The 14,227-nt window shown below is 39.7% G+C and overlaps 1 protein-coding gene across 1 annotated transcript in view; it reads left to right on the top strand.

Annotated features, from left to right (window-relative positions):
* The window catches only part of prex1 (phosphatidylinositol-3,4,5-trisphosphate-dependent Rac exchange factor 1), a 176,035-nt gene that overhangs the window by 68,838 nt on the left and 92,970 nt on the right, over positions 1–14,227 (top strand). The window contains exon 11 of the mRNA XM_061734902.1: positions 8,460–8,560. Within this exon, the coding sequence (XP_061590886.1) occupies positions 8,460–8,560 (101 nt within the window). The remainder of the gene's footprint in view (positions 1–8,459; positions 8,561–14,227) is intronic.

The raw sequence follows: 14,227 nt of genomic DNA, 5'->3' as shown, positions 1-14,227 counted from the left end.
CAAAGGTTTTCGTCCCCTGATGCAACTGGCTTTTATAAAAATTTGGAATTTAAATGTTAAGATCAGAAATAAAGACACAAACAAAAGGAAAACATTGTTTGATCTTGTTGTTTTCACCAGTTTCATCGTCGACGACTGCGTCTCAGTTCCTCCATCTCGCTGTCATTGCGCTTTCCTGCTGTATTTTTCCAGATTTGTTGCTCCTGAACAAGTGCTCTGATGGACTACAGTGTGAAATCGGTGTCAGTCTTATGTCGCGCAGCCACAAAGTCATTTACATTACCGCACCCGCTGGTCACGATGCAATAAACCACATGCTTATTTCTCACAACCGCTCATCGTACTGGGAGCTGGTACAGTGTATTAACAGAGGCGTCTTCAGTATTCACATTAATTACTCAGGTAGAAGTATAGATACTAGAGTTTAAAAATACTCCTGTAGAAGTTGAAGTATCAACTCAAGTTTTTTACTCAAGTAAAAGTATAAAAGTACTGGTTTCAAAACTACTTAAAGTATAAAAGTAAAAGTAATGTAAGGGGGAAAAAAGCCATTAAGGACAAAAGCCATTGAAAATGAATGTGTCTTAGTATAATGCAAATATATTAAAGAACCATATATGTGTACTATTGAGCATTAACATGTGTTTCAGAGAGCAGGAGATATGATGACTAGTTGCCTATAAGTATTGTAATGGTGCAAAAAGTCAAACTTCAGAGGCATGTTATCATTTATCCTAACCTTTATTGGAATGTACATCCAAGTTTAGTTGCAGGAATCTGAGGGAACGGATGTAAGAACAAAACTGGACAAGAACATCTGAAACAACCACAACCAAATTCACTCTATCCGGATGGAGCAATTTAACTGGATAGTTTTTATTTAAAGGCCCAAATGAAATAGAGTAACGAGGCTGTTTTTAAAATGTAAGGAGTAAAAAGTACAGATAATTGTGTGAAAATGTAAGGAGTAAAAGTAAAAAGTCGTCTGAAAAATAATGACTCCAGTGAAGTATAGATAACCAAAATTTCTACTTAAGTAAGGTAACGAAGTATTTGTACTTTGTTACTTGACACCTCTGTGTATTAACAGCTTCCTCCATCTGTCTGCAAGGTGAATTGTATGAAATTTGGACAAATTATCATCTATCAAACTTTTTTTTTTGCTTTTTCCTCAAATGACTTCAAAAAGAGTTGTTGGTTTTTTTTGTGAGAATCTTCATTTATATTTTCATTTGGATGCACAAGTGGCCACAAATTTAGCAGATCCTCTTCTAAATCCATTTTCCTCGCCTTCCATCCGTCTCTGAGCCGTCCTCCTCCCATCTCCCCACTCTCAACACTTCACTATTACTGCTCATCAAACTGACTTCCATTACAGCTCTGTGTCCAAAATTAACACGACTCTTATGTAACACACACACACACACACACACACACACACACACACACACACACACACACACACACACACACACACACACATCACCTCACATTCAGTTGTGTCTCCTCTCTGTGTCAATTAACAGCCTTTGGCTTAGACGTGAGCAGAGAGAGAGATGATTAATGCACACGTTCACGCTTACTGTGGGTGAAAACGGGAAATGAAAAGCGTTTGGGTCTGACCTCCGTCCTCACGCTGCACAAACACACACACAGCGGGGCCGTGCACACACACACACACACACACACACACACACACGCACACGCACAGCGGGGCCGTGCACCTGGCAGGACTTATTAATGATGAGGAAATATTCCTCCTGTACCCCAGGAGGACTAAAAGGACCGATTCAACGCGGCTCAAGGTGTCGCGGGTTCCACACACACACACACACACACACACACACACACACACACACACACACACACACACACACACACACACACACACACACACACACACACACACACACACACACACACACACACACACACACACACATACATACTGGTTTTTATGGTTGACGGGGACCAAGTTTGCGATCATCACTTTTGGGGACCACCCTTTCTAGAGGTTCTACAAGTGTGAAAAAAATTAGGTAAAGTAGCCATTGGTTGGTGAGCCTAAACACACCTTTAAATCTTTGAAATCATGGCTGTTTGGGTCGAATTTATTCACACACATGCAGACACCTCCACACCTGTGTGTTCACACACACCAGAGGTGGGTAGAGTAGCCAAAACCTGTACCAAGTAAAAGTACTGTTACTTCAGAATAATATGACTCAAGTAGAAGTAAAAAGTAGTCATCCAAATAATGACTTGAGTAAAAGTAAAAAAGTACTTGGTGAAAAATCTACTCAAGTACTGAGTAACTGTTGAGTAACGTCTGATTAATTTTTTTAACACAACCATTCAAACAGACAAAAGTACAAAATAATCATCTTCAGGCAAATTAAATCAATAAAATAATAAAATAAATTAAAATTAACAAAAAATAAAATATAGCTTAAAATAAAATAAGCTTAAAGTAAATTCCAGTACTTTAATAAATAAAATGAATAAAACAGAATAAAAAAATAAATTAAGCACAAGTAGCACAAAATTTCAAGCCTTTGTACTTTTCTTTTTTAACCAGGCAGAACTAGAACAAACATGAACTCATAGAAACTCTGTGTGTGTTTGAGTCTGTGTAAATGTGACAAAACATGCAAAAACAAACATTTTTCCCAAAGAATCACCCAGTGATGTCATGAGATTGACGCGTACGTGGATAAAAGGGATAAAAGAAAAGTAACAGCTCAACGTAGCCTAATGTAGCGGAGTAAGAGGAACAGTTTCTTCTTCACAAATCTACTCAAGTAAAAGTAAAAAGTATAGTGATTCAAAACTACTCCTAAAAGTACAACATTTCCCAAAACTTACTCAAGTAAATGTAACTGGTTACTACCAACTCTGACACACACGTTGATTCATTCTAACTTCCATGACTTCCTAAGAGCTAATCCTTATATAAGAACCAATTTCTCACGCATTTATTTTCATGGCGGGATGTTCTGTCTCAGAATTAATGAGCACATACACGCACGCACGCACGCACGCACGCACGCACGCACGCACGCACGCACGCACGCACGCACGCACGCACGCACGCACGCACGCACGCACGCACGCACGCACGCACGCACACACTCTGGGGGGGGTTCTACTCAGCGTCATGACAGGCAGAGACGGTAGAATGTAATTTTCTCCTTCAAACATTTGCTCAGCACATACCGGGTGTGAAGATGAGAGAGCAGGGCTGCCGTGCTAAAATATGGATGGTTGACGTGTGTGTGCCCAAACCTCTAAGTGATATTTGTGGGAAGAGATCATTTGTAGAATATGCACCACCTCACTGCAAAAACTCCAAATCTTAACAAGAATATTTGTCTTATTTCTAGTTAAAATGTCTCGTTTTTAGTCAAAAAAATCTCATTACACTTAAAACAAGACTCATCACTGGAAAAAACAACAATTTTCACCTGTTTCAAGTAGATTTTCACTTGAAATAAGTAGAAAAATCTGCCAGTGGAACAAGATTTTTTTGCTTGTAATAAGAAGATAAATCTTGTCCCACTGGCAGATTTTTCTACTTATTTCAAGTGAAAATGTACTTGAAACAGGTGGAAATTGTCAAATAACAAGTTATTTTTCTGTTAATGACTTGTTTTAAGTGTAATGAGATTTTTTTTACTAAAAATGAGACATTTTAACTAAGAATAAGACAAATATTCCTGGTAAGATTTCGAGTTTTTGCAGTGCTGCAACGGTCGGTCTAAACAAACGCAATCCTGACCACGATGAGACGTCCTCTGCATGGATAACCTTCCCTCTGCTTCAACTTGCTGCTCCGCACAAAGTTCCCAAAGGAGCTCCAGGCCAGCTCGGCCTCGGAGAGGATCCGTTTCACCCGTTGGATCGTGTGAGCCGGCCCATAGCTGAAACGAGCCGGCCGCCGCGCTTGCAAGACGTGCACACAAACAGTACGGCCTCCCTGTAGCTCCTATAATGTAATAATGTCCTGAAAATGTAAAAACGCCTGAAAATGCAATAAAATTTGCACTTAACTCAATCGAAAATGTAATAAAACCCAATAATGAAATAACTTCACCAATAACGTAATAAAATATCCTGACTGATATTGTAATAACATTTTACCGATAATGTAATACCTTAATACATTATTGGGAATTTATTACATTTTCAGGTGGGTCTTTTCTTTTTTTTCCAAAACTGATAATGTAATATATATATATATATATATTATATATATATATATATATATATATATATATATATATATATATATATATATATATATATATATATATATATATATATTCAGCAGTTCATAACTTTTTCTGTTGGATCCACTCTGTTGCATTCAGATGAAAATATGTTTGACTTGTTTGAATAAAAGAAAAGAGAATACAGTACATTGATTTGTCCACCTTGTCATCATGAATTCAAATAAGCATGGATTCATGGATGGATTCATTCACACTTTTAATCAGTAAACTTGAAATGTCTGAACAACAGTACTTCAAAACCTTCAATTATCAGGACTGGTGAAGGGTACTTTACTTTCAGATCTTATTCTGATACTGGTCTTTGTAAAGCTGAACAAGCAGGTCCCAGATGTAAAGCTTGTTCCTGCTGACATCGTTAAATGTAACATATGTGGAAAATGGACAGAATGATCACCAGAAATCCCTTCAGATTTACAACTATGTTCTCTGGGCATCTTTCAGTCAGCTTATATTATCCAGTTCATGTTTATATCCTAATGTTTCACAATTGATACATAAGTGGCCCACACTTGAATCATAAATATATAATGTTATATAGATTCTACAAAAGGCTTTACAATGTGTTTCTTCTTTGCTCATGAATTCACTGTGGTGTAGCAGGTGGAATATTCTCCAACTTTGGGATCAGGCTCATTATTCCTCTTTTGAAGGTCTTTAGATTATTGTCTCCTCCTCAGAGCAAGTTACAATACATCTTTTCTTCCACAACAAGACTGAGGATCATGATCATGTGACCTTAAAGGGGTCACAACTGTCAGAGTGAAGAAAGAAAGCAACATCGTAACCAGAAACGTGAAGAAAGTAATGTTGCCGTTATATTGTTCAATGTCTTTCGTCCGTTTTATTGCTTCATCAAAGCCTCTGTCAAATCATCAGACACAATGTTTCTGTGAATGTTCCTCTTTTTAAAGCCATTTTGTTGTAGTCAGTGCTGACCAATCACATGATGTCAGCAAGGACAAAGGGCCGGCTCTTCAGGTAGATGCACGAGTATTAAAAGAGTGAGCAGACTGTAAAGACAACACTTCTTTATTGAAGGCAGAGACGAACATTTTACATTCAGTCTCAGAAGACAAAGGTGCAGCCCAACCCTCCACTGTACAGGTAGACCACACTCTCACTGCAGCCTTTCTTTTTAATCTTCATGTAGGTTTATTTCTAGTGACTATTTTGCAGTGTGAAAACAGATTATGTTTTATTCCCCCTTTATGGGTGCAAATAGTTGGACCTATAATTTTTTTTTTTATCTGCAAACCCCCTGAATTGAAATAGTCTAAAATGTAAACGTAGATAAAATAACAGTTTGATGATATTTCACATTTTCTCGGTAATATGGTATATATATATATATATATATATATATATATATATATATATATATATATATATATATAATGTTCATTTTCAGTCCAGAGTTCTACATTTTGTGTTTTAAGTATCTAAGAATGTTATATACGCTGGATTTGAAACACCAGAATGACTATTGGGTTAAATTACAGACTTTGAGTAGCATGTAATAAATTCCCAATAATGTAATAAGGTATTACATTATCTGTAAAAAATGTTATTACAATATCAGTCAGGATATTTTATTACATTATTGGGTTTTATTACATTTTCGATTGAGTTAAGTGCAAATGTTATTACATTTTCAGGTGTTATTACATTATAGGGTGCTACACTCCCCGGTAGCCGACGTCATCAGGCCCCACGTCGGCGTGAATCCAGCAGGTCATAAGAAACACGGCCCAGACGGGGGATGAATGACGAGCCCGGATGCTGAACCCGGTCCCGGCCACCACACAGAATTCTTGGTGTAAATGTGGCTGAAAATGTTCGCTCTTGTTTATCAGCCCTAAATAGCACTTAGACTGTTCAGAAATGCACGCATTCGCCGCTTTTCTGCCCAAAACAAACAGATCTGCACCGATCTGTGGTCGCTGACGTTTTACAGCTCTACCATCTGTGAAAACCGTATTAGACTGAGTCAGTAACTAACATCTGTGTGCAGCTTTGTCGCTGTGAGCAGAGCTGCCACCTCGTATAAGACGCACCCTGAAACTGACCTTATCCTCTTTCCTTCACTTGAAACTGTCACACGCATGTGTACTTCCTGTCAAACATTATTCATTGAGGACAGGGTTAGGGTGCGTCCCAATTCTCCCCCTCGCCCTCGTTTTGATCCCTCCCCCTACATTTTGCGCGTTCCCGTGAAGGTAGTGGTGTCCCAACTCCTCTTTCCACCTAGGGGGAGGGGGCATAACGAGGGGCTAGGGGCTGAGAATATCCCCTTCATATCGAGGGATTTCACATGCTGACTTCGCGAGCGAGGGGGTATGAACATTTCCCAGAATGCTTTTCGTCGTCATTTGAATCCAAAAAAAAAAACATGGCGGACATTTCTTATTTTTTTGTGAATAGAATCAATATTTTGAGTTAGTTTCTGCATAAAAATGCGTTTTGATTACATTTCTAGCGAGAAATATATATTTTACTTTCATAATATTCACTCAGTGAATGTACATAATCCCTTTTTTGTCCGTTGTTTGCAAAGATCGCGCTGGAATAAAGGCTGTTAGGTTACGCCGTAGGCTACTTAACCTACGCCGGAGCTACGTAACCTACGCCGTAGGCTACGTAAGCTACGCCGTAGGCTACGTAACCTACGCCGTAGGTTACGTAGCCTACGGCGTAGGCTCTTCGTCGATTTGACTCGCCGACCGAGGGCAAACATCATTTGCAGACTCGTCTCAGATTGTGACCGAGGGAGCAAGCATTTTTTTGTGGGAAATAGAGAGAAATAATCCTGTGACTCGTCAGATTTGTTTTGGATGTTTCTGATATAATAGTTTTCAGAAACCACAAAGCTGTTATCCGGGTAATTTACACACTTTCAGATAAAGCTGAAGTGAAGATAGCGGAGCTGTTTTATGGTTCCGCGTTAAATCGACGCAGAGCCTACGGCGTAGGTTACGCAGCGACGCGCGCCGTACGCCGTAGGTTCTGAGTCGATTTAACGCGGACCCATAAACTCCGGAGTCGGCAGGCAGAAATCTCTAAATTTTCGGAGCAAATTTCTTAAGGCGTACAGGCTACAACTGTTAGATTTAATCTATTAAACCAACATTTATCTTCCTAAATGATTTATTTCAGCCAGCGTAATTCTCAACAGAGCTGCAGGTTTCTCTCCCGGGATGACGGCGTGGGTCGACCCAGCGATGACGTCTGTTCTCGGGCTGTGAGCTGCTGCTGCTGCTGCTGCTGCTGTTACCATGGTAACAGCTGCTGCTGCTGCTCCCCGGGGGCGGCGGCTCTTCTCATCCCCGAAAACGTCAAGTCAAATTTCTTAAAAGGCGTTATTTGGATAAACTGAGCCCAGGTTGGGGATCTTAACGGTTACTTTTACGCCTGAAAAAATATTAAAACTTAATAAAGTGGCATATTAACAGCGCAACAGCTGAAATTAAAACAGCTTTTGGCTCTCAGCTTAATCTTTACCACTATATAATGTATAATATTCTTTCTTTCTCTTTTTTCTTGAAAAACTGTCCATATACCTGTTCCTGGAGGAATATTATGCCATTCTTGTCCGATTATAGGATGCAAACCGCACAAAAGTCCCAGAACTTTGTCTTATTGGTCACTTTGTGACATATTAGCTGTGGGCTAGTACGTCACAAATCTGGCCCACGGGCCGGCCGGTTCAGCTTCCAGACTCCTCTGCCGTGAACCTGGGCCTTTCTATAATGGATGCAGGAAGCAATTTAGCAATGTCTTGCTGATAACTGCAATTCCTTCTCTGAAGAAGAAGATCTGATCGGCAGCTTATCTCTCTCTTGCTGCCAACACAATTCTGAAATTGTTTCACAGTTTGCAGACGTGCTATTTCACAGATTGGTGAACCTCTGCCCATTTTCCCATCTCTTCTTTTATTATCCTTATCCTTTTGTAGCCGATGCTGTTTAGAAACTAACCCGGGGCTCAACGAGAGCCAAAATCTGCCGGGAAAGAAATGAACCGGGCCCGATTGTTTTTCCTCTTTCCTCACATTATGAAGGTCGAAGCGAATGTCCCCGAGTCAAATTCAGGAATAAAAACAAATAATAGCTGATCAATTCCAGAAAGCGGACCTTTATCTTTATCTGTGCCTCTGTCTTGTCCCCTCAGTGAGTTCGTGTCGTGGCTGATAGAAAGTGGAGAGATCAGTAAGCCGGAGGAGGGAGTCAACCTGGGACAAGCCTTACTGGAAAACGGCATCATTCACCACGGTGAGACAAAAGAATCTCCACTTCTCTTGTTCACAACTTGTTAGGGCCCGAGCACTTACAGTGCGAAGGCCCTATTGTATCTGTAGGATTTTTTTTTTCTTTCTTTCTTCTGACGAAAGGAGGGCTTTTTTTCCCCCTAAACGTGCCCAAAAAGTCACCAAATTTTGCACGCAAACCAGGCCTGGTGAAAAATTTGATATTTAATGGTTTGCATTAATGGGCGTGGCCTAATGGCTCAACAGCGCCCCCTAGAAAACTTTGTGCCTCGAGCCCCACAATACGGTTTGACGTACATGCACAAAAATCAGTACACACCTGTATCATGTCGCAACTTAAAGAAAAGTCTCTTGGCGACATGGCCGAAACCAAACAGGATGTCGGCCATTTTGAATTAATTGTGTAATTTTGGCGCAATTTATGCCATTCCTTCAGCTGCTTCTTTGCCCGAACCGTAACGTGCACCCAGGTGTGTTATACATCAAAATGTGCGTCTCCATCCTGCAACAACGCGTATTACTTTTCTCTTTTAAAAGCGTTACCGTGGCGACGCTAGATGCCAAAAAGCTCGCCCCCCCTTCATCTGATCGGTTCAGACAGAAAAAAACTTTGCGCCTCAAGCCCCATAATACGGTTTGACGTACATGAACAAAAATCGGTACACACCTGTATCATGTTTCAACTTAATGGCCATGGCCGAAACCGAACAGGAAGTCGGCCATTTTGAACATTTTGAATTAATTGTGTCATTTTGGCGCAATTTATGCCATTCCTTCGGCAGTTAATACGGCCCGAACCGTAACGTGCACCCAGGTGTGTTAACATCAAAATGTGCGTCTCCATCCTGTGACTACGGGCATTACTTTTCTCAGTCAAAAGTGTTACCGTGGCGACGTAGACGCCAAAAAGCGCGCCCCCCCTCCCTTCATCTGATTGGTCCATATTTGATAGTTCCCCAAAAGGCACCAAATTGGGCATGCAAGCCAGGCTTGGGGATAAATTTGATATTTCATGGTTTGCATTAATGGGCGTGGTTTCACATTAACACTCATCGTACTCGGTTTTGAGTCCTTGAACACAATTGCTGCAAATTAGCCCCGCCCCTTCTTCTGATTGGTCGATATCTGATAGTTCCTACTTTCTGCCATAACTTTTGAATGGTTTGATATAGAGAGTCGTGGCTGGTTTCATCCGCTAAATGTCCAGGCCTGAAGAATCTACATCAAGTCATACAAGCTTCCACTGCAGCCTGAATGTGCACAAGGGTGGGAGGGCCCGTTCATCGCTGCTTGCAGCTTTCCCTTTAGTCATTCTTAGCTTCTCTGACTTGGATTTTCACTCTCTTTTACTTCTACAACTCGTTAACGTAACACATTAGTCCAAAAGGTTTTATGGTAAAACCCGCAATGACTTGAAGTTTTAAGTGTGGTAATGATTTTACTGGAAAAGAGCCCCATTATTACCACGATTTTATCTTCAGGGCGACGCTCACGGGCCTCACCGGCTTCAATTATGCATTTAGAAACGAAACCGGCATTCACACACAAACATTGATGAATTATGTATGAAGGCAGTTGTCTGGGATGTTGCAGGAGTGGAGCTAACCGCCATCACCGTTTGCACACACCGCACTCTGAGGGAAATTTGCTGAGAACCAACATTCGTGTTCCTTAATACCTGTGGAAAATCCCCAGAGATCCTCCCTGGTCGTGGCCTGACACCGCAGGGCCGTGCAGCGATGACACGGAGGGATCTGTGGGAGCGTAATGAGGCTTTGTGGGTAATCTGGAGCGGGCTGAGCCTGGCAGGCAGAATGCAGGAGTCATCGCTTAGTTATTGAAATGAAATCAGTGACAAATATACTGTATTTATATTGAGTAATCTGCAGGATGAGTGTAATAAAACAACACTCAGCCCAATTCACCTACGTGATCCTATCTGGTGTACATTGTTGAGTCATTTTAGCACTCCTGTTCGTACTTGAGTTTTCCGTAACTCCTTTGCTCTTAAATTCAAATCCCGCACTTGAAACTTTGCAACAACTGAATTGGTGGCACATTCCTTCGTTTTTATGAGGGCACTTCAAGTCTAGACTGAGAAAACCAGCAGCTTCTTTGAATGTGAGGTTGATGTTATTGTGAGCAAGAACCTATTTTGAAACTTTTGCCTCTATTTCATTTCATTCCATTGATTCCATTCATGGCATATATTCTTAATAATGTTGTACAAAATTCCATAAAGTACACATTATCACCATGAAAGAAAAGGAGCAGGAAGAAGAAAACGTATGATACCTGCCCCTCTCTGTTAGTACAATTACGTTGACTTACTGAACACCAATCTATCTGTACTAGGGATGGGCGGTTTGGACTAAAACATTATCACGATAATTTCTGGCATTTATCCAGATAACGATAAAAAAATACCAATTCAACTCCACCTTTTTAACCATAAATCTATCTCGCTCTCAGATCCGCCATGTTTCTTTTTTTGTTTGTCTGGCTCATTTCTTTCTTTCTTTCTTTCTTTCTTTCTTTCTTTCTTTCTTTCTTTCTTTCTTTCTTTCTTTCTTTCTTTCTTTCTTTCTTTCTTTCTTTCTTTCTTTCTTTCTTTCTTTCTTTCTTTCTTTCTTTCTTTCTTTCTTTCTTTCTTTCTTTCTTTCTTCCTTCCTTCCTTCCTTCTTTTTTCCCTTCCTCCTTCCTTCCTTCCTTCCTTCCTTCCTTCCTTCCTTCCTTCCTTTTTCCCTTCTTCCTTCCTTCCTTCCTTCCTTCCTTCCTTCCTTCCTTCCTTTTTCCCTTCTTCCTTCCTTCCTTCCTTCCTTCCTTCCTTCCTTCCTTCCTTCCTTCCTTCCTTCCTCCCTCCCTCCCTCCCTCCCTCCCTTCCTTCCTTCCTTCCTTCCTTCCTTCCTTCCTTCCTTCCTTCCTTCCTTCCTTCCTTCCTTCCTTCCTTCCTTCCTTCCTTCCTTCCTTCCTTCCTTCCTTCACGTACATTGTGCGTGGATTTAACACAGAACTATAAATCCTCTTTACACAAAAACGTCACCAACGGAAATTTATAATTTTTACCGTGAGATACAAATTCTTACCGTGGGGAATATTTTTGACGGTTTATCGTGAACGGTAAAATATCACCCATTCCTAATCTATACACATATTTATAACAAGAAAACAAACAAAACTACCACTCTTCTATCTATTTTTTTCTCTTTCTCCTTCTTTTTTGTAGGCACTTATCTTTTCTTTTTTAAACATTTTCTTAAGCTGATACAAACTTGTGCAACTTTTCCGTTCCTTGCTTTGTCCATGCCATAATTTTACACCTGTAACAGAAATACACATTTGTTTTATGTTTAGCCTTGCAAAAGTATGTTTGAAATCAAGTTTAAGTCTGTTGTCCTCATCCTCCTCATCCTCCAATCTGAACAAATGTTGTAACTGTTCTGGTAATGATCTATTTTTTGCTTTAAACATTATTTTAAAAGTTTGAAGTTCAACTATATCTCTATTAGTGCAAGTAGGGGATATTATGGGAATTAAGCAATTGTGTGCTTTTGTTAAATAATTCAAAGTTATTTCTCACCCAATCCAGACAGTAATCTACAACTGGAGATTTCCCTCAAACATTTGCGTATGCTCTTTTTACTGTCAGCAGATTAAATATGTAATAGTTCTGTATAGGGATTCAAAGTTTAGCAGCTTGAGTTTGGTTTCACATAATTCCTTCAGAACCAAACACTCGTTTCTTTCCTTTGTTAAAACTATAACGACAGATCAGTTTGCTTGTGGAAACGCAGAGATAATGTGGGCTGAACTATTGAACGCCGGGCTGCACTGATGCATCCTCGTAACGAGTGGGAAGATAAAAGCAAATCTGATTTCAGGTCAATTCAGGCTGTTGATGTCTGAATACGTCGCTAACAAAAGTGACAACAAAACGCAGCACTGGCAATCATGGCTGCGTAGAAATGCACCAATTTACAGAAGAATGGCTTTAAATGGGCTTGAATAGCAGTGAGCTGGTTGGAGCGCGTTACTTTGCATCATCTTGAGAGAGTCTACTCCGCTCGTTTCCGTTAACCAGAGCTGGTAGAGTAGCCAAAAATTGTACTCAAGTAAAAGTACTGTTACTCCAGAATAATATGACTCAAGTAGAAGTAAAAAGTAGTCATCCAAATAATTACTTGAGTAAAAGTAAAAAAGTACTTGGTGAAAAAACTACTCAAGTACTGAGTAACTGTTGAGTAACGTCTGATTTATTTTTTTAAGACAACCATTCAAACAGACAAAAGTACAAAATAATCATCTTCAGGCAAATTAAATCAATAAAATAATAAAATAAATTAAAATGAATAAAAAATAGCTTAAATTAAAATAAGCTTAAAGTAAATTCAAGTACTTAATAATAAATAAATAAATATAAAAAAAGTATTAAATAAAATAAAAAAATAACAGAATAAAAAAATAAATTAAGCACAAGTAGCACAAAATTTCAAGCCTTTGTACTTTTCTTTTTTAACCAGGCAGAACTAGAACAAACATGAACTCATAGAAACTCTGTGTGTGTTTGAGTCTGTGTAAATGTGACAAAACATGCAAAAACAAACATTTTTCCCAAAGAATCACCCAGTGATGTCATGAGATTGACGCGTACGCGGATAAAAGGGATAAAAGAAAAGTAACAGCTCAACGTAGCCTAATGTAGCGGAGTAAGAGGAACAGTTTCTTCTTCACAAATCTACTCAAGTAAAAGTACAAAGTATAGTGATTCAAAACTACTCCTAAAAGTACAATATTTCCCAAAACTTACTCAAGTAAATGTAACGGAGTAAATGTAACTCGTTACTACCACCTCTGCTTTGCATCATCTTGAGAGAGTCTACTCCGCTCGTTTCCTTTAACGCAAGAGATTTATGAAACATTTTTCTGCACCAGCTTGAATTCTGTGTCATTTTAAAAGATTTTTTCCAGTAATTATGCTAGCTTTTGTCGGCTGTTTTGATGAGTAACCACGGCAACGGGGAAGCTGTTTACAAATGGGAGCAGCTAATTAAGCTTTTCCAAAGACCGAGCAATTTACCGAGAACTTTACCGAGTCCAGACAGGTTCAGAGAAGAGATGTTGAGAAAGTAGAACCTTTAAACCACTCCTCTATCAGTCGTCACGGAGAACATGAGCTCACTAAAGAGAAAGGGTTTGCATGAATACCTGAAGTGAAGCAGGACTGTCAGAGATGGAGATGGCTCAGAGCAGCATGACTAACGGGAGGAGGGGCTGCAGGATTGAACAGAGATGTGGTCCTGGGTAAGTTACTGTGAAGGAGCATCTCTGCACCCGGAACCTTAAACTGTTGCCTCTGAGTTTTCCCTCCACGCTGACGTGCCGACTCTGCAGTTATGACTGCAAATCCAGCGCCTCAGGTCACGCGGGGTGAGGCCAAAAGCAGCTCGCTCTCTGCTGCACGTTCTTCAGCCTGATACACTGCAACAACTCAAACTCTTAACAAGAATATTTGTCTTATTTCTAGTTAAAATGTCTCATTTTTAGTCAAAAAATCACATTACACTTAGAAACAAGACTCATTACCAGAAAAATAAATTGATATTTGACAATTTCCACCTGTTTCAAGTAGATTTTCACATCAAATAAGTAGAAAAAATCTGCCAGTGGAACA

This window comes from Cololabis saira, chromosome 12, assembly GCF_033807715.1.
Source record: "Cololabis saira isolate AMF1-May2022 chromosome 12, fColSai1.1, whole genome shotgun sequence".
Lineage (NCBI taxonomy): Eukaryota > Metazoa > Chordata > Actinopteri > Beloniformes > Belonidae > Cololabis > Cololabis saira.
The sequence above is the reverse complement of the archived record's forward strand: the minus strand, read 5'-3'. Positions and strand labels throughout refer to the sequence as shown.